Source organism: Sylvia atricapilla, chromosome 6 (genome assembly GCF_009819655.1).
Source record: "Sylvia atricapilla isolate bSylAtr1 chromosome 6, bSylAtr1.pri, whole genome shotgun sequence".
In the NCBI taxonomy this organism is placed as follows: domain Eukaryota; kingdom Metazoa; phylum Chordata; class Aves; order Passeriformes; family Sylviidae; genus Sylvia; species Sylvia atricapilla.
Genome location: NC_089145.1, coordinates 49,552,754 through 49,580,530, shown reverse-complemented (window position 1 = coordinate 49,580,530; position 27,777 = coordinate 49,552,754). Strand labels below are relative to the sequence as shown.

General features: G+C 39.8%; 2 protein-coding genes across 3 annotated transcripts in view; one reads left to right on the top strand and one right to left on the bottom strand.

Annotated features, from left to right (window-relative positions):
- WDR25 (WD repeat domain 25) overlaps window positions 1-2,390 on the bottom strand; it is a 60,123-nt gene extending 57,733 nt beyond the window's left edge. Inside the window, exon 1 of the mRNA XM_066321888.1 lies at window positions 2,347-2,390. The gene's annotated coding sequence lies outside the window, so the exon portion shown is untranslated. The remainder of the gene's footprint in view (window positions 1-2,346) is intronic.
- A 122-nt stretch (window positions 2,391-2,512) lies between these two features.
- WARS1 (tryptophanyl-tRNA synthetase 1) lies at window positions 2,513-23,232 on the top strand. 2 transcript variants are annotated; one of them, XM_066321889.1, is made up of 12 exons: window positions 2,629-2,692; window positions 3,423-3,445; window positions 5,979-6,193; window positions 7,293-7,500; window positions 12,519-12,627; window positions 13,460-13,579; window positions 14,100-14,282; window positions 14,949-15,049; window positions 16,248-16,360; window positions 17,419-17,592; window positions 20,790-20,930; window positions 22,689-23,232. In XM_066321889.1, exons 3-12 carry the CDS (start codon window positions 6,080-6,082, stop codon window positions 22,845-22,847), a joined length of 1,422 nt encoding a protein of 473 aa, XP_066177986.1. In that variant the 5' UTR covers window positions 2,629-2,692; window positions 3,423-3,445; window positions 5,979-6,079; the 3' UTR covers window positions 22,848-23,232. The 2 variants fall into 2 exon arrangements, with proteins under 2 accessions (XP_066177988.1, XP_066177986.1); XM_066321891.1 differs by lacking the exon at window positions 3,423-3,445 and having other exon boundaries at window positions 2,513-2,692.
- The last annotated feature ends 4,545 nt before the right edge of the window (window positions 23,233-27,777 follow it).

The following is a 27,777-nucleotide window of genomic DNA, read 5'->3' as shown; positions in this document are numbered from 1 at the left end:
CTCATAATAATTCCACCAAGATTTTTCCAACAATTTGAATGGAGTATGTGGAGTATAGAGTTAACTACACTCAAACAATTGATGTGTCTGCAAAGTAATATTTCAACCTCTGCTGTTTATAGGCAAGAAGTACTGGTAAGATTGATCAAATGTGACATTTTATTGCTGCTTTGTTTCCTTGCCAAGCTGTTAGCACTCATTACACTGAAGAGATTTAATCCACAACACTTTCAGACAGGCTGCTGAAATTCCTGGTTCAGGTCAACAAAAAAACTGCTCTCAAAAGCATCTTGATGACAACAGGGAATGCAGCATGAAAATCAGTATCTTCATAAGCATTTGCAGAATTGACACCATAAATGTAGGGACACCACAAATGCAGGTCCTACAAATACTGCAGGAATAGGGCTCTGGAACTTGTAAAGATTATTAATTTAACTTCAGAATTAGATCTATTTGAACTAAAACAACTGTGTTTCACATAACCTACAGCAGTGTTACATGACTCTATATTCTGTTATCAAATTTCTAAGCACAGACCCAGAAGATAGGTATTTATTAAGAAACACATATTCATCATCACAGATCCTTCCCAAGATAAGTGATCAAGACATGTAACTGGTACAAGGTGACCAACATTTCAGCACATAAAAGCAGCAATATCTCCCTCTAGAGGACATTTTGTCATTATCTGAAGTTTAAGACAGCTATAAGTGACAGCGAAGAAGAGCAAGGAAATAATCTTATTTTAATAATGCAGCTTCATTTATTACAGCATTATTTCATTTAAACAGTGTCAAGGGGGGAAAAAAGTAGTGTTTCATGAAAACTTGACTAACAAATCAATTCAAAAACAGTAAATTGAAGTTCCTTACAAGTAGGAGTTTGAAGGGCTTCACTTCAGTAATTGTATCAAGTGGTTAGTGTTTGCATTGCAGCGCTAAACACATTTCTCAGCCAAATGCATCATGTCCAAAGAATGAAATAGTAAGAAATTGACCTCTGGCTAAAAGCTATCAACCAGGATACAGGGGTGGATTTGGTTCGGACTTAAAAATTACTTTAGTTCGTTTTAACACAAAATTCCCCAAAGCTGAGATTTAGAAGTGCGAGATAGCGCCTTGGAAACACAAGGTTAAAAATGTTTCCCATGAGATACGGGAAAGAAACTGTCCCATTATATTTGGTCAGCATAAATCCATCCCACCACACACATCACCCCTAAACGTCATTATTTTTGTAAAAACAAAGCATCTCTCTCGTCTAAAGACTTCCCATCAACTTTTCTTTTTAAAGAAAGACCAACCAGAGACACTGCCCCAACTAAAGAAAAAAGGGGGCCCAGGGGGGAACCACAATGTACTCGATTGGAAACATCCTGTAACTAGACTGTGAGTTTATTAACGGTGTGGCGTGTAAGGTATTGAGCGAAAAGAGAAGTTCATAGAATTTTGGTTTTCCTCAGCTTTCAGAAGGCTGGTTTATGTGAACGCGTGGGAGAGGAGCGCTCAGCCTGAGGGGCACAGTGCCCGCGGGTGGCAGCAGAGGTGTGACAAGGACCAGAGCAGCGCAGTCGCTCACGGCGGGCCCGGGGCGGTGGGACGGGAGGCACAGCTCCTAACGCCCCACAGCCCCGAGGGGGAAGAACAAGCTACTGGAGAGGGTTCAGTGGAAGCCACAGAGATGAGGAGGGGTTTGGAGCATCTCTCTTATGAGAGACTGTGGGAGACGTGCCTAGTCTGGAGAAGACTGAGGGGATCTCATCACTTCATACAAATGTCTCAAAGGCAGGTGTCCCGGGGATGGTGCCAGGCTCTTTTCGGTGGTGCCCAGCGATAGGACGAGGAGCAATGGCCATAAACTAAAACACAAGGAGTTCCACCTCAAAGCGAGGAAGCACTCCCTTTCACGGAGGGCGGCGGAGTGCTGGGACACGCTGCTCAGTGCAGGCGCGGGGTCTCCTTGTCTGGAGACATTCAGAAGCCACGGCAACGCGTTACTGTGTAAGCTGCTCTGGGTGACCCTGCCTGGGCAGAGGGCTGCCCTGGATAACCTCCAGAGGACGCTTCCAGCCCTAACGATTCTGCAAACATCTGGCTCTCTCCCGGCTCTCTCCAGTCCCCCTGGAGCAGTCCCACCCGAGGACGCGGGTCCCCGGAGGGCTCCGGCAACTGAGGCCGGCTGCTTCCCCTCTCCCGCAGAGCCGTTGCCTCTCCCCAGCGCCCCGGGGGCCGAGACCACCCGATGGTGCGAGGACGGCGGCACCCGGCACCGTTCCCGTTCCCGTTCCCGTTCCCGTTCCCGTTCCCGTTCCCGTTCCCGTTCCCGTTCCCGTCCCCGCGGTACCTACGCTCCCGGCAGCGCGCCCGGAACTCACCTGCCGGCCGCCGCCGCGCCGCTTCTAAAAACGCGTCGGGTGAAAACAAGGCACTCCACTCAAACAGTTCCGCATGTCGTAGCCCTCGCGCTGGGACCGCGTGTTGGGAAGGGCAGGGGTCAGACCGCGGCTCCTTGAGCGAGAAGAAGCTCCTCTTCCGCCGCTGCGAGCGGAATGGAGAGCGTTCCCTTGGGCTGGTGGCTGGAGCAGGAGCGAGAGTGAGGCAGTGGTTCCGGGAGGTTATGTTTCCCAGCCGGGACGCGCGCCGGCCGTGCCGCCTGGGGTGATGCAATGGTGGTGACAGAGGAGCGGCGGGTGAGCAGCGGCGGCATGGGCCGGCACGGGCACGGGCACGGGCACGGGCACTCGCAGAGAGACCCCGGCGGGCGGAGAGGGGCTGCTTGGGTGGTCTCTGCCCCCCTGTCACCGGTGCGAGGCGCTGGGTGTGGAGGGTCTCTGCCGGGCACGTTTTCTACTTCCCCTTGAGATGCGTCGATGCGCTTGAGGGCTTTTCCTCTATTCCCTGCGGGGCTGCCTTGCCTAAGAGTCAGGTGCAAATGTCCTTTTCCCTGGGGAGGGCAGGGCGGGGTGTCCAGGTCACTGGGAAACTGATCCCAGCGCAGGAAGGGCAGAGCTGGCGAGTGGCTGTGCTGTGCCCGGGCAGGGCGTGGCAGGGAATGCTGCAGGACGCCGGGCTTAGGGAACATCGGCGCCTTGGGTAACTTGGTGCACGGCCGTTCCTGCACGGGAGCTTTGCGTTTGTACAGCTGCAGTATGGCAAAGACTGATGTCGGGCTTTCTTCTGGTGACTTCCTCAATCTTTGAATGATCGCGTTGTCTGTCATCTTGGGGAATCGTCTTGCATTCTTTAATTGTTTATTTCGTGTGTAAATTGATGCTTGCCACGACTGGGAAGGTAGGTCTGCTATAAAGTGCAGCCTATGTTGGAGTGCTTCTCAAGGCCTGTTTCACATGATATCTATGTGGATGCTACCTACTTTAATTTTACTTTTCTTTTTTTTTTTTTGTTTTGATTTTTTTACAGGAGGAAAAACAGTTTTCAGGAATGTAAGTGCTTTTAGGCTTAATCTCACATTTTTTCGTTTGCTCATGTAAGCTTGGTACAGTTGGACTGTATTACTGTTGTATTTGGAAGTCATAATGTACTTTCATGCAATGTTTGTCTTCTCAACTTAATGTGAAACCCTGTTTTTTAATTCTCAGGTCTCTAACTTACCAAGTCAGACTGCAGATAGTGAAAATTATCATAGATCTGTGATGGTCAGCCAGCTGGAAAGGGAGGAAGATGCAGTAGTTTTCTGATATCTTTGCCAAGGATTATTTTTGAGCTTTGTCTCATAGCAATTTAATATTTTGAAATGGACACAGGAGCAGTACCCATTTACCTGCGTTTTATAGGTAGAAAAAAGACACACATCTTGGCTTTCAGGTTCATTCTAGATCTGGTCCTAAGTGTCCTAACAGTTCATTCTCCAGTTGACATGCATCATTTTTTTCCCTTCAGATCCATTTGCCTGTGGTACGTAATCTGTCTGGAACTGTTAATTTATATAATATCAGTAAGAAAGCAAGAAAAAAATCCTGATAAATAATAGAATATCCGGACATTTCTTTTTAATGGTTCACAACTGCATGAATGGATTTCAAAGACCTGTGTTCCACATTACTTAGTTCCTGGCTGGAATTCCGCTAGCAAACAGGGGAAGTACTGAGGTAAATAGAGATAACCTTTAGGTAGAAGTCCGTATGTTTTGCATTTTATACTCACAGTATCCTCATATCTTGTGGCACCACCTAGATTACTTCTGCTGCTTCTCAATGAAGATGCATCTTCATTTTGGATGAAAAGATTCTCTTTTCAGTTTAAATCCAAATAACATTCCAAACATTTTAGGGAGTCTGGTTTGCTGCTTTCCAGTATATGTGCCAAGTGTCAGCTGTCATTTCAGCCTTTCTGAATGGAGGCAATCCATCAGTAAGACTGTACTGTAAGAAATTAAGTTAAAACAACGAGTCACAATTTGTTCTACACCAAAAAAATTTTTTTTGTCTTTATTATTTTGTGAAATTTGAAGGCAGTAAATAAAAATTACATGTTCCTACAGAAAGGATGTGTTGATGTTCACAAACATTTTCTAATATGCATTTATTCTATACTTTCTTAAACACTTAAAATATTCTCTGCTTATAAAGAAGAGGAAGGCAATATCCAAATAAAAAAATGTAATTAAATTGTAGGAATGCATCAAAAATTGTTTGATCTGCTTCAAATTACTTTTGTAATCACACTGTTGAACTGCAAAAAGCCAAGTTTAAAGGGATCAAATTAGGTTAAAAACTTAAGTAGTATTATGTGATCTAAGTATGGTAATCCAAGAGTTAATAGAGTAAACAAAGTAGATTAACAAGTGGATGTGTCCACTTCTCAGTTTTCTAAGGGTAATCAGCTGAAGCTGAAATATGGGAATATTGCAGCTGACTGGCACACAGCCTTAATGATAGGTATGTTTTGGTAACCACCTGGTTACCAAATTGACCTTCAGAGTTTGCTGGGCAGGTGAAGGCTTTTTACACTAGAAGGAGTTTAAATTAACACTGTGTAAATATAACCAAGGTTATGATTAGAGTGATTGTATTGTACAAGGAAGTCTTTGAAATATTGCCGAACAGCTAATGCAACTATTATATGGTTCTGGAGGTTTTATTTTGTTTGGATTTTTTGTTTGTTTTAATTCTGGGAAAAGGGAGCCAAAGGAATGTGTATCTTTACTAACACTCAATCAGTCTGTGCTCCCTGCACAGCAGTGGATCAGTAATTTGCTAGGGAGTCTCTCCAGAGAGATGAGACATTTTCAAGTCAGTAGTTTTTTACATGGCCACAGAGCTTCCCCCTTGGTGGACGTGGGCACAGCATGATAGAGCGTGCTTAGACAGACTGCTATGGTCTTACTCTCAGCCACCTCCTCATTTTAAACCATCTATTATTTTTCCTGCATAGTTCTGAGAAACACAGGCAAATTCACAGCCTAGTGCTGACCCGAGGATTCTTTGGAAAGCAGCATTTCTCACCAATCATCAGTGTGTTTTGTAACCTCTGGAGGAAAGCCACAAAGAAGATGACTAAGCTTTGCTCCTGTGTGTCTTTCTTTGGGCTGAAGTACTATATTACACATACTGAGATAAAATTCTGTATCGTAGTTATGAAAGTCTCATCATCCAGTATTGAACAGGGTATCAGTGCAGGAACATTAATCAGGAATCAGCCTCTACCAGTTGTTCTGAGATGCTTTGAACTGTATGTACACGGATTTAATTATTTTTCTTTTGCCAGGAATTTGACTTTGAAAAGTGTTGAGTACATAGACAACATGAACAGAGATGTCTAAATTTACCTGGTACTCTTGTCAGTCTCTGTCCATTTTTGTGCAAAACTGAAGCTCAGTGTGTAATGTTTCCACATTTATCATTTCGATATGAATAGAATGTGGTAGGGATCAGTATAGTTTTTATTTTCTTATTCTGTTCACCTAATCTTGAATCTTACACTGAAGAGTAAAACATACTACTTTTTGCCCTACAGTTCTCTTTGTTGCTGCTGTTTTGAATTTCCGAGCCTAAGAGCTGGAAGAAGATAAATTCAGTTGAGTTGTACCTGAACAGATCTTTGTGCAGTCTGGCAAAATGGCCGACAGCCCAAACTGTGATTTGAAGTCTCTGAGTCCACTTCAGCTGTTTGAAAGAGTGACTGAACAAGGAGAGAAAGTCAGAGCACTGAAAGCAGGAAAAGCACCAAAGGTATTTGCATTTCATATTTTGAACTCATTCTTTTTCAGTTTATGTATCTTTGAGTGCTGAAGAATTTTATTATTTTAAGATCTATTTTGCATTGTGATGAGAAAACCTCTTGTTAAAAACTGTTTATGTCCATTTTGTGGACTGTGGCATACCTGGAGTAAGATAGTCACTGGCAAGACCAAAGTTACTGCTCTTGAAGTAGGAACAGAGTCCTAGGCTTAGAAATCTGCTTCATCCAGCTGCCATATCATGTGACAGGACCCAAGGCATTTATTTCTCGAGTAAATTTATGTCACCTGCATTCTTTCCTGGTTGTAGATGGTTCGTGAAAATCTTTTTCTGCAGGAATTATTGTAGACATTATCAAATATGTCTTCCTGTAACTGTACTGAGAGTCTCTTCTTAATCTCCCTTAAATAATTCCGTAATTTGCCTTTTATTTCAGGTTCCCTATTGTGTCATCATTATTTTGGCAAGGAGAGCTCAGTTTTAATATGGGGTCTTTTAATGTATTGCCTGTGGGAGTAAGCCTTGAAGACTGAGACTCGAATAAAGTGTTGTTCTATTTATTGTTTGCATGAGATTTTACAATAGCTTTATATTAGAGAGGTCATAACCATAACTTCTTGTTCTAGTTTGTCTTCGAGTCTGTCAATGAATTGTAATGAATAAATTATTTTAAGGTGAGCCACTAAAAGCATTGTAAAGTAAATTAGATAATAATTTGTATTTTATTTATTTTATTATCATTTATAATTTATATAGCTTAGAAATTTATGGTAAAAATGCTAAGCTTGTTATACCTGTGAAAAGCGAGCAAGCATTTTTTTCCTAGGCAGAAATTGAAAAGCAAGACCAAGGTGCTTTAAATATTTTGGCAATGGTGGTGATATATATTCGAATGATTAAGTATTTACTTTTCTTCTACATTTGACAGTGATGCTGAAAACATTTAAATAGAACAGAATTTAGAATTTATTAATGATGCAATTCAGATCAGAGCATGGGTATGGGATTTTGAAAGGTTGGGACATTAATGTAATTGTCTATTTTAAATATGTTAAGTCAAACAGTTGTTTGGGTTTTTTCCTTTATTCAGGATGAAATTGATGCAGCAGTGAGGATGCTCTTATCATTAAAACTGTCATATAAAACAACAACAGGACAAGATTATCAGGCAGGCTTGCCTCCAAAAGATCTTGTATTAATAAACAATGGTCCAACTAAAGAAGAGGATGAGGATTTAGTGGATCCCTGGAATGTGCAGACATCAAATGCTAAAGGCGTGGATTATGACAAGCTCATAGGTATAACTCTTCCTTCACTGCTACTAAGGAATTTATGTAAAGTGATCCTAATGACCACAGAAACAGCAAGGCATCATAACAAATCCAGATCAAAACATCATAGGTAACATTTAATTTATGTCTAATCTTAGCATTTCCATATCTATAGAATTTGCTGTAAGAGATGAAAATGGAAATTTCCTATGAAATACTTTGTAAAGAACTTTTAAGTTCAAAATCCAAGTTTTAATGTGGTTTGTGTTTTGGTGTAAGGGCTGTTGGTAGAAGAAGACACTGTGACTGAGTATCTGCATCTCCAGTGGCGGAATGCAGAAGAGCATTTTGGCCAGGCTGAAGGATTCTTCCTGCCCCCTTCTCACATCTCTTAAAGATTAGAGAGGGCAGGAGTGAACCAAAATTAATGCAGAAATCCATGAAGTCTAATGAATTCTTCAGAAGGCACACTTAGAGGAAGCCAAGTGCTGGCTGGAATTGAAGAAGTTGCAACTCATTCAAAAACATGCAGTGTAATGGAAAATGTTTCAGATGTGTTGGCTAGAAAACTTGGAAAGTTTTGTAGTTTAAACAGAGGTCTAGGTAATTTCCTTACTGGTTTTACAGCTTGCTATTTTAATAACTTGTTTGAGTTCTAGCACAGAAGCAAGTAAAAGAACTATTAATTAATTTCTCCATTTTTCTTTTTTTTCATTATTGTCAGTCTTCAATTCATGTTTAGTACCTCAGTTGTACATTGCTGAGGTCTGCTTAGTAGTTTTTTCTCACAATAGAGCAAACACCCTTACATGGCAGTAATCATATTTGCTTTTGGGACAGTTGCTTGTGTCAGCATTATTTTAACTCTTTGTGATGTTACTAAGAGATTGTGTCAAATGTATGCACACATTGGCTGAGTCTGCAGGAAGTAACAGGAGAAAGAAAAAGTTGGAAAGGGAGAAGTGTGCAGAGAAAAATATAGGTCAGTGTGAGAGAAGTAAAAAATACGTTTGTTAGAATCTGGAAGTGGACAAGATCACTCATAATCTTCTTACTTGCATAGGAGTTGCAGAGAAGTGATTTTTTTTTTCCTTGGAAAAGGGGTTTCTGAGCATTTTAGAAAAGGAAGAATTGCACAATTGTGTTGGCACAATCTCAGAATCTTCCTAGAAACAGCTTACTATAAATCAGTTCATGCCCTTTTTTTCCAGTAACTGTGTACATAAGACCTTTCATCTTCCATAGTATGGGTTAGCCTAAAGGGTTCTTACTAATTTACACTATTCTCAGATTGGTAGATTTGATAAATGAGTCATTCTACTTGTTCTAAGTGCTGTGCTGGAAATTTTTCAGAGGAGAATGCTAGCCCAGCCACTTCAGGATGTGAAGCAATTGCAGGTTGTCATTGATAAGCTTCCTTCTTTTCCTTCCCCTTTTAAAAATAACAATAAAAGGTATTGTCCAAGAACTTGTTATATTGGATAGCTCTTACCTTAAGGGAATTTTTGTGCCACCTATAATCTGTTACTAGTGGTACCTGAGAAAGTTGTTAATGTTTAATCTAACATAGAAGAAATGGAATCAGTGTTTCAATTGACAGACATCTTCTTCTCAAATGGCTGTCTCTAGATGTGCACTTAAGTGCACAACAAAACAGCCTGAAGATATTCTGGGATGAAGGGTTCTGTCAGCTAAGTACTAGATATGAACATCCCTAGAAATTTGTTTGAGCATGAGCAAAGAGCAGAGGAATGCGTGAGAAAGAGCTTTTTATGCAAACCGTGCTGATAATTCAGAAGGCTGAAAATTGCAGGTGATACCAAATGGTTGAAGTTGGTTGGGCAGTTTTGCAGATCATCCAGTCAGCCCCTCTTCCCAAAGCAGAGTCAACTAGAGCAGATTGCTCAGGACCTTTTCCAATAGGGTTTTTTAATCTCCAAGGAGGGAGAGCCCCATGACCTCACTGGGCAACACGTTCCAATATTTGATCATGTGCACAGTATGAAGGAGTTTTGTATGTTTAAATGGAATTTCCTCTTTCTCCTAAGTTGTACCATTTGCCCCTTGTCCTTTCACTGGGCATCACTGAGAAAAGTCTGTTCTTTTTTATTTTCTCTCCACTTCCCCTTATCACATATTTATGCACATTGATAAGATCCCTCCTGAGCCTTCTCTTCCCCAAGCTCAGCAACCCCAGCTCTCTCAAACTCTCCTTTTAAGACAAGTGCTCTGAGTCCTTCATCTTCATGGCCCTTTGCTGGATTCACTTTATTACATCCATGTCCTTCTTGTGCTGGAACCCAGAACAGTGCTTCAGATGTATCTCCTCGGTGCTTAATACAGGGAAAGGATCAGCTCCCCTGACCTTCTAGCAGCACTGTTCCTGATGCAGCCCACAAGGCCTCAGACAGTCCAACCCACAGAAGTGCATTACAAGCTATATCCAATTCCTTGTCTGCCAGGACTTTGGGACCCCGAGGTCCTTCTGCTTTCCAGCCAGTTGCCCCCCCCGCCCCGTACAGAATTATTCCTCCCCAAATTCAGGACTTTGCATTCCCTTCTGAATTTCATGAGATTCTCATCAGCCCATTTCCCCAGCCTGCTACTGAGGTTCCTGTCAATAGCACCACAGCCGTCTGTTGTATCAGCCATCCATCTCAGGATTATTTCACCTGCACGCTTGCTGAGACTGGGCTCCAGCTGGACTTTGTGCTTGCTGCTCACAACGTTTTGAGCTTGGCAGTTCAGCTGGTTTTCAGTTCTGATGCCTTGAGAGACTGACCTGGAGCAGAGGCTAGACAGAATAAAGAGAATATAGTAGATATTTATTAAAAGGCCTTAGAAGGATGCACTTTGGGCAGTACAAGAGCCTGGCCAGGGCTACACTCAAGATGGTTGCACTATGGACGACTGGTCACAAGTTTTCCCACTTTTATAAGTTTTGGTCCATTTACATATTTGGGTTAATTGTCCAATTACAGTTTCAGTTTATGAAGTCCCATCCTCCCTGTTTGCTCTCTTCAATTTGGTGTTGTTTATGCTTTTTGGGCTCGAGGCTGCAGTGTTTGTCCTCGGTTCTCAAGCTGGAAAAGGATTGTTTTGTCTACCTACCCTGCAAAGAGAACATACTAACACTTGATATGAAGTTCAGGGTTACACACTAAGGCAGCACAGAATCTGAAAAATACAAAAGCTAAAACTTAAGGCATCCTTTCCCCTTGCTGTCCACTTGCCTAGTCCAGATTTCATCAATTATCTCTGAGAATGAGCTGGAGGGCAGTGTCAAAAGCCTTACTAAAGCCAAGGTGAGCAATATTCACTGTTCTCACCTCAGCTATAGTCATAGCATCGTAGGGCTATTAAGTTGGTCTGACAGTGATTTTCCATTCATAAATGCTTGCTAAAAGTCACCTTCTTGTCTTTAATGTTTGGGAATGATTTCCAGGATTATTTGCTTCAGTACGTACCCACAGATTGAGGTGAGGTGGACTGGCCTGTCCAGCTCAATTCCATAATTCCTTCTTCTAGCCCTTCTTTAAGGTAGGATTGGTATTGGCTCTCTTCCAGCCTCCAGGAGCTTCTCCCAGTTGTCATGACTGTTCAGAGATCATCGAGACTGGCCTGGTCACCAGAGTTATTGTATAACAAATACTAGGATATACATTTCTCCATGTAGTTACATCAGGGCAATGGCAAAGGGGGAAAGTATACTATGAATTTTTAGCAAATGCAAATAGGCTTTTGTGAAAATGGCAGTTCTCAGGACTTCTGCACAGTGAGTTGATAGCTGTATTTTGGTAAAAGCTAGAACACCAGAGATGAAAAGCACACTAGGATTTTTTTTAAAGCTTGTTTAGAAGCAGAGACTGTGTCTTTGTCAGAAGCTGTTCAGAAGGGCAGGTTCTTGGTGAGCAGAGAGCCTAAGATGTTCTGAACATTCAAATAGGAGGGAATAGGTAGAGGAAAGTTATCCGTTGTTTTTTTAACAGAAAAGGTGATCATAGGTAAAGAAAAGGGAGTTGTGCACCCTGTGAATGTCTAATAAAGATATTTAGGCATTTCCAGTGAAGTGTTTTATACCCAGAGAGCTTCTTTAATCACTTTCTATGACAGTAGTCAAATATTTCTAGGGTAGCTAGTCCCAGTTAATCCGGAGCATTTTCATGTTTTCTGTTTCTGTCAGATTAGCCTCTTACCAGTTCCTGTTGATGTGCTGAATCATTTTCATGCTCATTTGATCTTTTCTTAGCATTCGTTCATATTATTATTTGCCATTTTGTGATGCATTTTGCATTTTTAGTGCAATGTTGAATAGTTCTAATACTGAATAGAGCAGAATAGCAGGAAGCAGTAGATTCTTACATAGATTTTTTCAAACAAGTTTAAATCATAGAGCATTGGCCTGATTATTAGGATCCCAGAATTACTGGGAATAGGGAAAATACTGCTATTTTACTCCATCACAACCTTTCCTAAACCACCAAGTCATAAGTCTTAGTGATTGCCATGAAGAGCTTTATGCATTTCCTTTTCAAGCCTCTTGAGGGGAGCAGTGTCTGTAATCATATACATATTGAAGAAGAATTGAGTTTGCAGAAGAGTATTTGGGGTTGGTGGTGTTGTTTGAGTGAAAACAAAAGAAGATGTCTTACAGCAGAAAATTTAAACATCAAGAGAGAAATATTCAGAGCATCACAGGCATTTTTATCATATAGCTCAGGCCAAGTTGGTAATCTTAATGTTTCTTTAGCATATCTTTTTGCTTGGAATATCAGTGCTTCTGCTGTAAGGAAACTGTAATTAAGGTAATTTGTGGAGGAGAAGTACTACATGTTGTGAGTGAGCTGAGCCTCCTAGCCACAGAGGTAATACTGGAAGTGACTGCTGGGTCTTCAGGCAAGAATCAGGAAAATTGACTTCGACTTTGTGACTTGAATATGTCTTTTTTGATCTAGTCTGCATTGGTATGTTCTTGGTATTCCAAGATCTGGTTGTAGCTATGCTGTGCTTATTTTTTTTTTTTTTTTAACATTTTATGATTATAGTTCGGTTTGGCAGCAGTAAAATTGACACAGATCTGATTAATCGAATAGAAAGAGCTATTGGGCAAAAACCTCACCACTTTCTACGCAGAGGAATCTTTTTTTCCCACAGGTGAGTTTTTCTTTTATTAAAATTCAAAAGGTCCTGTTGGGCAGACTTCCTGTGAGAATTATTGGGAGAAGCCTGTAACCAGCAAAAACCATGTGCTTTTGCAAACTGACTGTGCCATTTGAAATTAGCAACTATTTCAAATTTTCCTTGGCAACACTGGAAACTTTTGAGTGTGTGGGTTTCTGATATGTCCTCAGTAATCCCAAACTGAGGAAATGTGGTCAGAGTGCAGGCTCATTTTCACTCTATGTCAGCAGCCAGAGGCAGTGGCCTTGCAGACAACTCCAGGTGCCACTGATGATTTCAGCAGGGCTCCTGTGCATCTGTGGTACAGAAAAGGCTCAGGGGCTGCATGAGCTTTCCTGTGACCTTCAGTGTTTAATTGTTAGCACACAGGGGCTTTTGGACTGTGGCAGCAGCAGGTTTCACAGAAGGACCTGGGCATGATTGAGGTCCTGTCCTCCACCAGAGGTCAGCTAAGCTGTTTGGTTGAACCTGCTTGAGAAATGGTCCCTGGCTGTTTTACTAGGCCCTAGAGATTATTATCCAATGAAGTAATTATAAAAGTTGCACAATTTCAAAATTAATTTTTCACATTTAATTTCACTTTTCTTTGAGATTTTTTTCCCTTGGAGACTGAAGGAGACCATACTTTTCTTAAATTAAAAAATGGGTAAACAATAACTTCTTTATTTCTAGGACACTTAACGTACTATAATTTATTTATAAATACTTTTGGCTTTTAAAACACTCAGATTTTGAATAAATGCTTTTTACTGTGGATATTTCTTACTAAAGGGTCGTATCTTGTTTTCTCTGTTTTTTTCTCTAGAGATATGGACCAAGTACTTGATGCTTATGAAAATAAGAAGCCCTTTTATCTTTATACAGGCAGAGGGCCATCATCTCAGGCAATGCATGTTGGTCATCTCATCCCATTTATGTTCACAAAGTAAGCTATTTCTATCAGTTGTATTAATCAAAGCATTCTTTTCAAAAGAAACATTGAACATGGCATGTGAAACTGCTAAAATGATATATTGCAAGGAGTTTTGATTACATAAAGTGAATATTAATGAACTTAATTCAGTCTTAACCTTTTCACCGAAATAATCACAATCCCTGCATCATAAAGCCCTCTTCCTTACTCTCTTACCCATGTGGCACTCCTCAGAATTTCTGTTCTTCCTAAAAACCACTTTCCAAGACTCAGTAACATTACTCTGTAAGGTGTTGCCTGCAGCAGCAGGACAGAGACATTGGCTCAGAAAGGTAAAACCTCTTTGAATTCTGGTTCCTTTGCAATTGGTGACACATTTTATCTGTTCACATAAATATAAATGCATATGCATGTAAAGATAAGAGCAGACCTCTCCATATACTTCTGTTTAAATATATATCAATATTTTAGCTGCATGATTTACATCTTCATTTTAACTTAATTTGGGATTAAACATGTCTGCTTCTATTAGGTGGCTGCAAGAAGTATTTGATGTTCCCTTGGTGATACAGTTAACTGATGATGAGAAATACCTTTGGAAGGACATGACAATTGAGAAGGCATATGAATATGCTAGAGAAAATGCAAAAGACATCATTGCATGTGGTTTTGACATCAATAAAACATTTATATTTTCGGATTTAGACTATTTAGGGTAAGTATAAATTTCTGTGGAGCATTGTAGTGAAAAAGTGTCTGTATTTTCTCTCTAATTTTGACTACCAGCAATGTTTTAATAAGTATGTCTAAATTTGAAAGCTTCAGGACAAGTTTTATAACATTTGAAATAGAAACATTAATTCTTCTGCTGTCTAACATTTTATATATATTATTGTCAATATCCTGTGTAACATATGAACGAATACTTGGGTGTGCAATGTGTAAATTATGAAAAATATATTAAACCAGCTAAAGTGTAAAAATACCTAATCCACCAAGAAACTACCAGATTGATTTGCTTAAGATGGCATCAGAATCTCTCAGATGTGTTTACACTTTATTGCCTTTAACAAGAGGCATTGCAGCAACTTGTTGTGGTCAATTATTTTAATAATACAGCATTGAGTGAAGTTTAAAGAAGAATCTTTGTAGTAGTGATGAGGAAAGGGAAGAATAAATTAAGCTTTCAAGGCATAAAATTCCTCTTTGTAAATGATTCTCTAACTGTCATCTCAATTGGCCACAAAAGGTCTGAAACTGGGATTTAATCCTGCAGGTTTTTTGATGTTCTCAGCTTTTACAGTCAGAGTTTGTACATACACTCTCCACCTCTTCTCATTCTATTTTTCCACTTTTTTCTTTTTTTTTTTTTTTCTCACAGGACAAGTGCTGGATTCTACAAAAACATTGTCAAAGTTCAGAAGCATGTCACATTTAACCAAGTGAAAGGCATCTTTGGCTTTACTGACAGTGATTGCATTGGTAGGAAATCATACTAGTTACAAGATGACTGAGCTGTTTGCACTTTCAATTAAACTGTTTTAAGTCATAGTTTAAAGAGATTAGTGTCTGCCACTCATGAAACAGAAAAAGCAAGAGGATTATGTTTCTAGGCAGATCCTGATGTTATTTTGTTCCTTCAGAATAGAACACACAATGAAATTTCTAGCATAGCATCTGACTTTTTGACTTGGCATTTTGTACTTTTTCCTTACTTAATGTTGAAGGGTCCAAAACAGAAAACAACTTTTGTTTTCTTTTTTATTCTTTTGTAACTGTGATTGGAGCTATAGACAATCTTATCTTCTAGAAATTTCTATGCCAAATCTCTAAAGAAACTTGTTGCATTAATACACATGGGCATTTACATATATGAAAAAAGTTGAGTGCTGAATAGGCTAATTATCAAAGTGCTGGGTAGCTCAGATCTCCCATTTGCTTCACTGCAATTGTAGGTTTCTGTCACATGGACAAGAAAAAAGATTCTGAATAAAAATGACATTTAATCCTGGATGTTTCTGAGCACTGTCATCATTCTTCATCCAGTAATTAGGCCAGTGACAGCTTTCAGCCTTCACTGTAACCAAGGAATAGATTTCCACTTGTTTTAGCAGTGCTCTGATAAAAGATGGTATTGTGGTTATGACTTCATCACGTGTATGTAAAAGTCTACTACTTGCTGTCTGTTCTGATAGGATTTTGATCAGTTCCAGGTTGGCCACACTGTGATTAAGCCCTGTATCAAAAAGAAAACGGCATATCTAAGATGCTTCATGAGTACAGAGTGCATGTAGCAGCAAGATCTTTAAGATTTAAGACCTTAGAGGGAAGCTTATGTGATGACCAGCTATTCTCTCACATAGTGAAAAAAAAGCTTAGTTCTTTCTCTGGAAAGGGTAGATAGTTCAATGGTCAGGGGAGTATGCAGTGATGAACTTTTGCTGAAGTCAATGTAGTCACAGCTTCTCTTTTGTCATTAGTTTCTATGTCAGTTGAAAGTTTGTCAACATTGCAGAAAGTAAAGATGAAAAAGCCTCCTCAGATAAGGCAACAGTGTTTGATAGAGTCTGGTCTTCGACTAAGTATTTGGATGATTCACTTGTGCATTTTACATATTGCAAAAAACTCTATTTATCCCTGCTTCTGTTGATTGCTTAGCTTTTCCAAACATGTTTTTTAGGTAAGATCAGCTTTCCTGCTATCCAAGCTGCTCCATCCTTCAGTTCATCATTTCCACAGATATTCAATGGCAAGGAGAATATTCAGTGTCTTATCCCATGTGCTATTGACCAGGTAAGAAATTCATATTGCTTTATTCAATTTTCATGGATTTGGTTTTGTATTGTACCATTCAAGCTACATGGTGGTGTCTCGAGGGATCTGTAGAACATTCCTGCAAGCACCTTTCTGGGGTAGAACTGAAGGACCTAGAAGATGAAAACATGAAGGCTTAACCCAACAATCATGTATTCATCCAGCCTTGGATCTCTCTTTATCTCAACTCTGTTCACACTGAGCTGACATCTAGGAAAGCAAAGACAGTAACATCTATGCAAATGCACACTGACATGGGAGTAGGAAGAAACTTTTGGCCATCTCCATGGTAACTTGGGCAAGATGGAACGAGCTCAACTTGCAGCACAAGAGATTCCTGTTGAACCATGGGGAAAAACCCTCTCTCAGTAAGAATAAAGAAGCATTGAAATAGTTTGTTAGAAAGGCTGCAGAACCTCAACATTTCAGATTTATAGAGAGAGCTGGAAGAACATCAGATGCAAGTGAGAGTAATAGGGTCATTACTTTAAATAAGTAGTGTTTCTAGGAATCACATCCTGCACTGTCTGAATCTTTAGATATTTTAGTCACAGGGACAGACACTGGAAGATGATGTAATCATATTCATCAGCCACAATATTATGAAGTAATATTTCGCTTTGGTTTAAGTCACATCATCAGCATGGCACTGCCAGCTTGATTGCTGATTTAGTTCAGATTCTCTGCTGCTTGTTAGAATGCTTTGGAAGAAAGCTTTTATTTTAGGCTGCATCTACCTCCAGGCATATTAAGCATAGTTTTAGCAACTATTTCAATTCATGTAAAATTTTGTAAATATGCATGTTACTTAAGGGAATTCGAGTGTACAGCACTATGGAAAAGAAAAAAGGGGCTTTTATTTGTTGGTGTTCTGAATAAAGTGAATTGAAAGTAGGTTCTGGAATATTTAATGGTTTGGTTGTTTTAGTTTTTGGGTTTTGACATTACTTCTTATGGGCATGAATGAGTCAGCATCAATCAGCTTTCAAATCACATTTTTCAGTTTTATTCTGTGCTTTTATTGATGGTTGTTTTAGGACCCGTACTTTAGAATGACCCGTGATGTAGCACCAAGAATTGGGCAGCCTAAACCAGCCTTACTCCACTCAGTCTTCTTCCCAGCCCTACAAGGAGCACAGACCAAAATGAGTGCTAGTGACCCAAACTCCTCCATCTTCCTCACTGATACAGCCAAACAAATCAAGACAAAGGTAAGGACCTGCAAAACCTGATAGCACAAAGCTTTACAACAAAAAGGAGTGGTGGTCGTAGAATCATGGAGTCATTTGGGTCAGGACAGACCCTTAAGATAATAGAATTCAACCAAAAGCCTATCCCTGTCAAGTCCATCCCTAAACCATATCTATAGGTATCATATAATTAGAAGTAGTCTCCAGCTTCCTCAGGAAGAGGTTGGCCCACAGCTGCTGCCTGGCACTCCTTTGATATCCCCCTGAGCTGTCTGACCCTGCCTTCAGAGGTCCTTCTGGTTACAATGACAACTATTAGTGTTTTCCTTCAATGTATATGAATCAGTTTTTCCATACATTTCATGGCAAAGCATCCTCAGGAATTGACTGAGTTATGCTAATTTAGCTAGACTATCAAAATGATCTTTTGCATTACCAGTTAGTCTGACAGTACAAATATTAGCTGGAATAGAGTACAAAACATGTTTGTTTTTCTGATACCTGCAGAGCAGTGGTGTAAGAATAAGAGCTGTGGAGGCTCATGCTCTTAAAATAAATATTTTGTTGCCATAGTTTTGAAATCTGACAGGCTATGGTGTAAACCTAATACTGCCTCTCTTTGTTGGGAGCACCAAACACTGCACAGTGTTAGTTACAGCACAGGTCAGACCTTTCCTGATGCTTGAGAATCTATTGCTGCCAATTTACAAAGAAATCTGCTCACTCCAATTTACAAATAAACATTATGCTGAATTTCAATTCAGAAGGGGTGTTTTCTTCTCAGTATGTTCCCAGTTTGTTTCTAACTTCAGAGGAGGATTTTCCTTATCTGGTGTCAGATGATTTAGTTTGGCGAAAGTTCACCCGTGTGGTGGTATTTAAAGAAAATGAAAATCAGTCCTTGGGAAGGAATTTATAGACATGAAACCAGACATTAAATAATTGTCAAAACAAGAAGAAAAACAATTTATGTTCTTTCTTTTGGGCAGGCTTGGACTAACTCTCTTATGGTGAGACTCTTCTACAGCCACCTCATAACACTTCATTCTCTTTTGTAGGAACTGATTAAGCAGTACTGTTTTGAAGAACTGGAATTCTTCATGTGTTTTGATTATAATAATTCCAGTTTATTTGCACAGTTACAGAGTCACTTTAAAAAAAATAAAAGCTGTAATTTCAGAATAGAGAATATGTGGTTAATGGTAATATGGGTAACATTCTTCCATGTTTTTTTCCTGGCAAGTAACTTGTGATCTGCAAAGAGGTCCAAGTTCATAAGTCCTAATTCTACTGTCTTTAAACTACTCGAAAAAAACAATTCTGGCTACTTGGACAATATAAAAGACATCAAGAAAATCCTGAACATGACATAAAGTGTTGAGTAATGGAGGACAAGCTGAGATTTATTTCAGCTTCTGAAGCCCATCAGAAACAAATCTTTATGGAAATAGAGCTTGAGTGAAAGACCAAATACTGTTATAGCAAATAAATAAAATACATATTGGGAAAGGTGACTTCTGGTCATGAATGAAAGCTAAAAAAAAGAATGCTATGCTGGACAAAAAAATTACTGCTTAAAGCATTTCCCAAATTATTGGTACATTGCTAATTAATGAGGTTCAAAACTTACAGATAATGAAAGATAAAAAATTAGTATATTTTGGGAATGGCTAAGAGAATTCTGGGTAATCCAATGAGATGAGTGGCAGCATTTTAATAAATTATTCTTTTTGTACCTATCAGGAAATTACAACTCAATTACTTGTTTGTTTTCCTATAAAGTGTTATTTAGATTTTATGTCTATAGACATATTGAGGGATTCAGAAAAATGCAGGGGGAAAAAAAATCAGTGCATCACTATGGATAAGTCACTGAAACCCTCAGTCAATGAGTAGATGCCAGAATATGTAAAAGAATGAATTTGAGATTAAGAAGAGAAACATCTTGTGTTTCAGAAAAAAAAAAAGTGCTTTCACCTGGCATTTTGTATTTAATCCCTCCCTGTTTAGGAAGAACACAGACTGTAGAGTGAAAGGCATTGAAAAAGCTTCATACAGACTTTCAAAATCTGTTATGGAGGAGGGTCAGTGCAGAAGAGTATGTGAAAACTTCATTTTACAGATGCTGAGACAGCTATTCAGGTTGCCCTACAGTATAAGAATAGATGTAATGTGGCAGATGGCAGTTCATTTCCTTAAAATATTCATTAGTGCATGATTTCTGATTCTAGTTCGTTGACACAAGACTTCATCTGTAACTTGGTGGTTGGAGATATTCAAAAAGGCACTAGACAGTCTATACAGATAGTAGGAATGTTCATAATTTGTAAATACATAACTGCTCCTAGATACCAGAACTAAAAAAAGACCTACTTCATATGCAAATATGTCTCTTGGCAGGTTTATTATGGTATCTCAAAAGATACAAGAGCTAAATGAAGGCTCAGCATATGGTTAAGAAATATTTTTCCCTCCACTTAGCAATTTATTTTCTTTAAATTTTTAGAAGGATTAGCATCCTCAGAGAGTTCTGCATATGTATAAATGTTCAAAATAGGCCAGTGGCTTCTGAATTTATTGGGAATGGGATTAGCAATTACATCCGTTCAATAGTGCTGTTCATCTGCCTATAGGAAACTATGCTTAAAAAGAGAGAGGCTGTCAGCAAATACTCCATTTTGAGACTGAACAATTGGGCTTTGGTCTGATTTTAAGCATTCTAAATAGACTTCTGTAATCTTAAATTTTGCTTTCTCTTTGTTTTCCTTTTCCCCAAAAAGAGGAGATAAAGTAATGTCTAGGATTTCTGCAGGATTCTCCATGCCTTCATCATCTCTTTCAAAATTAATTTCTTGATGAAGTAAATATCTTAGTTTTTCTTACATGAAGTACATTTTCTGTAAGCACAAATTCTGTCCAACAGCTTCAGCAAAAGGGACTTAAAACTTTTTGGACTGAGTCTTGGGTAGATTATTTTTAATTTTCACATATTTTTTGTTCTAATTATGCAATCTGAAGAGCATGTGTATAGCCATTTTTCCCTGCTGACTTCAAATGACCTCCTTTTCTCAGTCCTGGGACTCTGCTTTAACTTGACCCACTCATTCTTCACCTAATCCTTAGTAAAGAATTTGGAGGATCACGACACATCCCTGTTTGCAGTGAAGTAATCCCAGCTGTAGTGGGAATTACAGCATGAGCTGGTGCTGTTGTTTCAGATTAACAAGCACGCCTTCTCAGGGGGCAGGGACACCATTGAAGAGCACAGGAAGTACGGAGGCAACTGTGACGTTGATGTGTCTATTATGTACCTGACTTTCTTCCTGGAAGATGATGACAGGCTTGAGCAACTGAAGCAGGTGAGTAAGCAAGTTGCAGACAGGGTTATTCCTTCCCTGCTCTGAAAACAAAGCTGCACCTCAGCCCTCAACAGAGCTGTAGTTCAGTTCTCCTGTGAACCTCCTCCAGGAAGGTAATTGTGGTGTTATTCTCATGCTCTCCATCCCTTGCAAGTTTCAGTATTATATCTCAGGTTTTGTTTCTTTGCAGTGTTCTTTGTCACAGGCTAATCTGTCTCTTCTTTAAAACAAAAAATCCCTAGTGTTTCCACAGGAATCTCCAACACTCTGTGGGACAATATCTTCCCTACCTTTCAAATGAGGTCATCTTGGAATTACTGTTGTTTTAATTGTATAATACACTCTGCCTGTTCCTTACTGTAAAGTACCTAAACATTCTACAAAACTACAAAAGCTCCTGTCTAAAGCTTACTGGTTTTTGGTTTTTTCTTATCATCACAAGAAATTTAAAAGCTCTGAGGAATTGATTCATTGATCCCAGGCAAAAACTGTTTCATATATATTGCATTTTCTTTAAGCCTATCTGGCAGACTTCTGTCCCCAGAGCTGGTAGCAAGCTGTTTCCCTTCCTTTCATCACCAGTACTAGGTGGTGTGTGTTCTCTGGAAGGCAGGAGCTGCAGTAGATAACACCCATGTCACATTCGTTCATCAGCTTTCTCCTGCTGGGAACAGCTGCAAGAAAATCAAGAGCTGCAGATTCTTCTCCAGCCCTTTACTCCTTCCCACACAAGAGCAGGGTTGGATAGCTACTATTTCTGTGCTGTTGTAAATTCAAGGAAACCTGAAGCACATTTGACTTAATGAGATTTTTTTTTTTTTAATCTCCAACCACTGCAAGAGTGTCAGCCTAAGTCTGCTGCAGAGCACAAAGCCTGGCCCACAGCTTGCAGCTTGCTGCAGTGGTGCCTCAGAACTTGAGTAGAAAATATGAGCTCACCCACTGTAGAAGCATCAGTTCAGCTGCTTCACTTGTAGCACCAGCGGACACTTCCAGAGAAAGCAACCTTGGTGTTTTTATAACAAACATGCCCCAAACTACATCACTGAAATTGCAATTCCACTTGTTCTTTTAATGTATTTTACTCTTCCTGAGTGAAAGCAGCATTTACACCTTGAATAGGTGTTAAAAATGGCTTGATGATGAGGGGAGGTTAGATTATCATGTTTATTGTCATTTCAGATATAGCTGAATTGTCCCAGCCGTGGTTGCTAAATGTGGCTGAACAAATAAACTGTTGGCCTGTGCTTCTAAGCTAAAGCATTTCAGTACTGAGCAATGGAATGGATTCAACTGTGAATATGACTGCAGTGGGAACATAGATTGAGTGTCTTTGCTATAAAAAGGATATTTTAATCACATTTAGTCTCCTACCCAAATGCAATGAGAGAAAAATATGAGAATTTGTACTTGTTATTGAAAAAAAAAATGCTTAGGGTAACTGTTTATTTGAACTGGGATTCTGGGGAGGAAAATTGCAGTTTCCTGTGAATAATTACAGGATTTCCTAGTTAAACTTGTGAAGGTAGTTTATTCAGTCCTTATAATAACTTGTCTCATATGAACTTTGCCAGCTGCCTGAGCCTTTTAACAGGCAACAAGCAACTCTGCAAGTTGTGTTTTCAGAGTGATACCAGATAATTTTCTAAGGCTTGTACTTACTTTTCAGTCATCCAAATTACTTATTTTAAAGAAATACTGATCACTGAGTCTTTTAGTGAATGGCACCATGTTCAGCAACCAACACTTTCTTGACAGGCCTACACCAGTGGGGAGCTGCTCACGGGGGAGCTGAAGAAGGTCCTTATTGAAACAATGCAGCCCTTGGTAGCAGCTCATCAAGAAAGAAGGAAGCAGGTCACAGATGAAATTGTGAAGCAGTTCATGACTCCAAGGAAGCTGGCTTTTGAATTTTGAAGAAATGTATATGTAACTTAGCACTGATAATCCACAACCAAGTAATTGTTGTCTTCTGTTGTATGTCATCACTCCGTAGTTATGTACAGCCTGTAATCGGTGCTTTATAAATTATGAGTAAATTATCATGAACAGCAGAGTACAGAAAAAGTTTAAAAGAGGACTTGTATCTATTTAAAATCAGAATATGCAAGACAGAATTGATCAGTCTTGCAGGAAAGCATGTGTGTCAGCCCAACATTGTATTTTAATGTATTTCATGTTGAAAATATAAATAAAATTTCCATTTGATGATAAAGGCTAACTTGAAAATTGTTTTAAATATATTGGTAAGAGGTCATATCTCAAAGTAATAAATAGTAGCTCCATTTTCTTTTGTACTATGTACCTTGGTTTACTAGACTGTATGTTTTCTTGGGCTACTGAGAACACACTGCACACAAAAAAAGTAGCGAATGTTACAAAGTGGGATCAGTGCAGAAAGAGTGGACATCTGTGAGCTGAACACTGGAGAAAGAATATCAGACTTGTCTTGCTATCGCTGCGCTATTTGACACTGGACAAGTTGCAGAAACCTCACTGTGCTTTTTTTCTGGAGCTTTTTACCTGATCTGAGTGCCTCTAGAGGGAGGAGGTCATCAAGAAGTTGTCAGGTTTTTGATATTCTCAGATAGTATAGAAATGCAAATATTAGTTTCTAGTTATAATTAACAAGTGTTAAATCATGCTGTGAAAATTGAAGTCACACTGGTCACAGGGATACTTCTAGTACTGTCTGTTCTCTTTCACTGCACCAGGAGGTTTAAACTAGGGATATTTATTCTATAATGTATGCCAGTGAGAAAATATACTTTGTTAAAATACCTCATGTAATATTAAATTATCTCCTTTCTTCAAAAAAACTTCAATATCTTTGCTATGATTTATGGGAGAAGAATCCAGATTATTAGCTATTTGTATTGATCTGAACAGTGCTGAGTGCAAGCTGTTAGATCTGTTTTGTATAGAATAGGAAATTGCTAGCCCAGATACAGTCTTGGCGAAGGTGGTTTTATTTGATGTAGATAACACAGGTGAATTAACCTGGTTATGTTTGTTCAAGGAACCAAGGAAAAGGCAGAAGTGCAAGGCAGACCTAGGCCTATTGCATGAGTTTCAAACTTGTGCTGGAAATAGCAGGGTTTAGCTTTTGTCTTTTTCTTTACAGTTTATGTGAGCTGACATTTCTAATCTAATGCCACTGACTTCAGCATATTAGTGAAAACGTTTCCCAGGGACTGTCTCCATAACCCCCAGGCAAAACATCTCAGTGCCAGCAAGGGCTTAACAATGAGAAGAAAAACTTTTTTTTTTCTAGGAGTAGTGGAGCAATTCTTACGGGAAAAAAGCAGCTTCTTAAATCCAGCAATAAATAAGCTAAGTCTTAATTACTTTAGACTTTAATGGTGACCTTCCTGTTCTTGCAGTCTACTCTTTGTCATCTTTAAGCCATACATAAAAGATAAGCCTTAAATTACTTTAAAAGTGCTTTTACAAACTTATAATGCAAATATATTGTTTAAAATATATGCAAATTTGTTCTGCTAGATTTATTTCATTAGCTGAGAATTAATTCTGTTATTCAGCAAAGGGAAGTATGCTGTAGGAGAAGCACTGCCATGTTCCATTCTAGATAAGTAGGTGGATTATTTTATAACAACAGTTGAAATATGTTTTGAAAGTTCTAGAAAGGAAAGTGATAGGCAAACTATTCAGTATTTTGTTTGCTGAACAAGCACTTTTCAAGTCCTCTGATGACTTTATATCAATATGCTTCTGAGATGGTGGTTTCTCAGAGGAGTCTTGAGTTCCTGACTCTTTTGTAATTATGGTTTGTGTCCCAGAGGGTATTTTAAAGGTCAAGGCAGTTTTCCAAAGCATACTGAAATGTTACCAGGCATTGTTCATTACATTTTCCTCAATTTGCTCATTTTGTTCATCTCACTGTAATAAAAATGTAGATAAAAGTCTGTATCAAACTTCTGTTTCACTTTTTTACTGGTTTTTCAAAGCATTAATTTACCCTTACTCTGGTTTTGACCTCTCTTCCTATCTTTTTAGGTGTTGATTTGTCATCTGATGTAGCTGATCCTTGTTTTGTAGTACTGAGATGGGGTGCCTTAGAAACCCCTTCCAGGTAGAGTTCAGGCTGCTCCCGACTGAGCTAGCAAGGGTCAGTTGTCAGAGATGGCCTGGTCACAAGCCAGACTGGATATTGCATGTCCCTGTGCACAGCAGCCAGCTCTGGGATGGGGGAAGGCCAACAAGACCTGTTTACAGTGACACCTCAGTAGGTTTGGTGTAAAACTGGTGCTTAAGTGGAAACACGGTGCTCACAATTTCTTTGCAGAAGCACAGATTCTGGATAGCTTCCCACAGCATTTCCACAATCACCAAGAGGAATGCTGAAACCTACCTGGATATTCATGAGCATGGTCAGAGCAAACAGGAACTGTCCAGCAACATGGTCCCTGATCCTGAGTGTGACTTCTAAGAGGTTATCTTCTCAAGGCCACCAACTTTGTTGCTGAAAGAAATGATTTGTACAACAAGCTGCAGTCCCTAATAGCAAAGGAAACCCAGTATCAGCGCAGCAAATGTGGTACCTTCTTTCTGTTGGCTGGCCTTCAGCTAGGTAATTTATCAAAGTAAATATTTCTGTGATCATTAGAGTAGCTAAAGGTCAAGATAATACAAATCAGAAAATAAAGCAGTCGTGTGCTGAAAACCAGAAGCAGAACACCCAGCTTGGGGTGTGTGTAATGAAGTACATGATACGTATCCTGTCAGTAAACAAAAAATGGTTCAAATTTATGTGCCTGTGTTTACAGTACTCACACAGTCAGTTCCTGTACCTGCTGCTGTTTGTATCAGCTGTGAGTTCTTCCTCAAGTTGTCACCCACAAGCTCAGTAGATGTTTTTCCCAGGAAAGCATTCTGAACAGGATGGATTGCAAAGCCATTACCTTCCTGAAATAAGCTGCCTGGAGACAGAATTTGCCTCTCATGTAGCATTTGTTCAGACCACATGAAAGCTTGCTTATTTGTGGTGCTGAATTACCCCCAGGCTGAGAGTTATCAGCCCCTTGTCCTGGCTTCTGCAGTTATTCCCACTCATATTTACAATTCCTCTGTAGTTCCTCTCCCTTGGAATCAGCTGTATTTCACTTACACCCACAAGAGGAGACATTTTTTCAGTTATCTGAGTGCATGAGCATACTGGGAAAGATGAGCTATTCAAACCTTGGGCTGACCATGGATGGTATCAGTGCTGCCTAACAATAAATGGTTGTTTAGTCTGTTCTGCAAGCATTCTTTCACTGTCTCTGTTCAGAGAATGTAATGCCTGAGAACAAGGTTGGCTGAGAATAACATAGCATAAAGGAGTACGATTCCAAACATCCAGACAGAGCAGATAAATCACTGCCCATTTAAAAAGAGGTGACGGTAGTAGACTCTTAAGAGGGATTCCAAACCTCAAGGACGTAATTAAATCTCCTGGTTTAAGGACTTTCTGACTAAAGGAAGTTCGGTGCTGATGCCCAAAGCTGTCACAAGGGTGGTAGGTTGCTGAGGCCATAACCATTTTGGAGAGAAACGAGTTCAGTGTTGTGTTTTTTCATTTCGCTCCCCTTAAGGTGACATAGTGTGCACCAGGCTGGCTTCTTCACTCTGCTCTTGGATCAGCTGCAGGAGCTGGGTAGACCCTTGAAAGAATTTAGGTGCTTGTTTGATATGACAGCAGGGCAGTGAACATGTTTAAAAGGCCAGTGGAAGGCTTAGATTTCAGGATGAGTTGTGGAGCTTTTTAGTGGTCTCTGTCTGGGGTAGAAGAGGTTCCCTTTATTCTTGTCTAGGAGCACCTGAATTCTTTAAACTTGTAGTTCTTTCTGTATGTCCAAGGCAGCTGACAAGTCCTGTCTGCTGCAAAACTGCAGTCAGTGTAGTAAAACCGTGGCATCAACTGGTGACAGTGGCTGCTGACCAGAAGGATCCTAAATATCAGAACTGCTTTTTTCAAAATACAGTATTCAGAATACAGAATCTGAGAGGTTGGATCCAGAATGCTTCAAGTGTCATCATCCAGGGATTAAACCAGAAGCATCTATGTGGCCCCTGAGGCAGGATGAGCAAACTGACAGTTCCGGGCTTAGGGATTTTCCTTCTGAAGCAATAGCATGGGCATTGTTTTTCAACTGACTTATTCATGAAAAAAAAAGTAGGAAAAAGTAATGAAAAATAGTAGTAGGAAGATGAGAAAGAAGTAGTAGAAAAGTCTGAAATTATTTCAAAACGCACCTTTGGCAAAATCCATTTGGCTGCATCATTTAAAGGGAGAAGAGTATGCACTTTTAAAAGCTGGAAATCTCGATTATATCTAATCTCTACAATTTTGCAACTCCCCTCTAACTTGGCTAACCCCGCCAGGGCACAGATTTTTACGGCAGGCTTTCCTTCTGAGAGCGAGGAGGCTTTGCCCCCATCCGTGCCCACGCTGCGGGAGGACAGACCGGCTCCGCGGCGGTGCCGAGCTGGCGGAGCCGCTGCTCCCCGGCTGATGCTGTGCGGCGCTGGGGGAAAAGCCCCGGTCTGCCGGGAACCTCACCCCGTCCGCGCTGTTCTGTGAACAGGCCGTGCCTGCCACTGTTAAAGAGCAGCGGGGAAAGGAGAGGACATTCCCGCCTCGGCTGCAGCCAAGGGGATATCATTGGAGAGTGCTTCGGGGAAATTACTGCTGGGAAGTTGCAGCCTGAAGCAAAAGTATGTATGTGAGTCACTCCGTGAATGGAGTGCATGTAAAGAGCACACGCTGGAGAGTGTTAAATCTTACACAAAAACTTCCCCCAGCTCTTCCTTTGGTTGTGAGGATCGTTTTCTGTGCCAGTAGAAA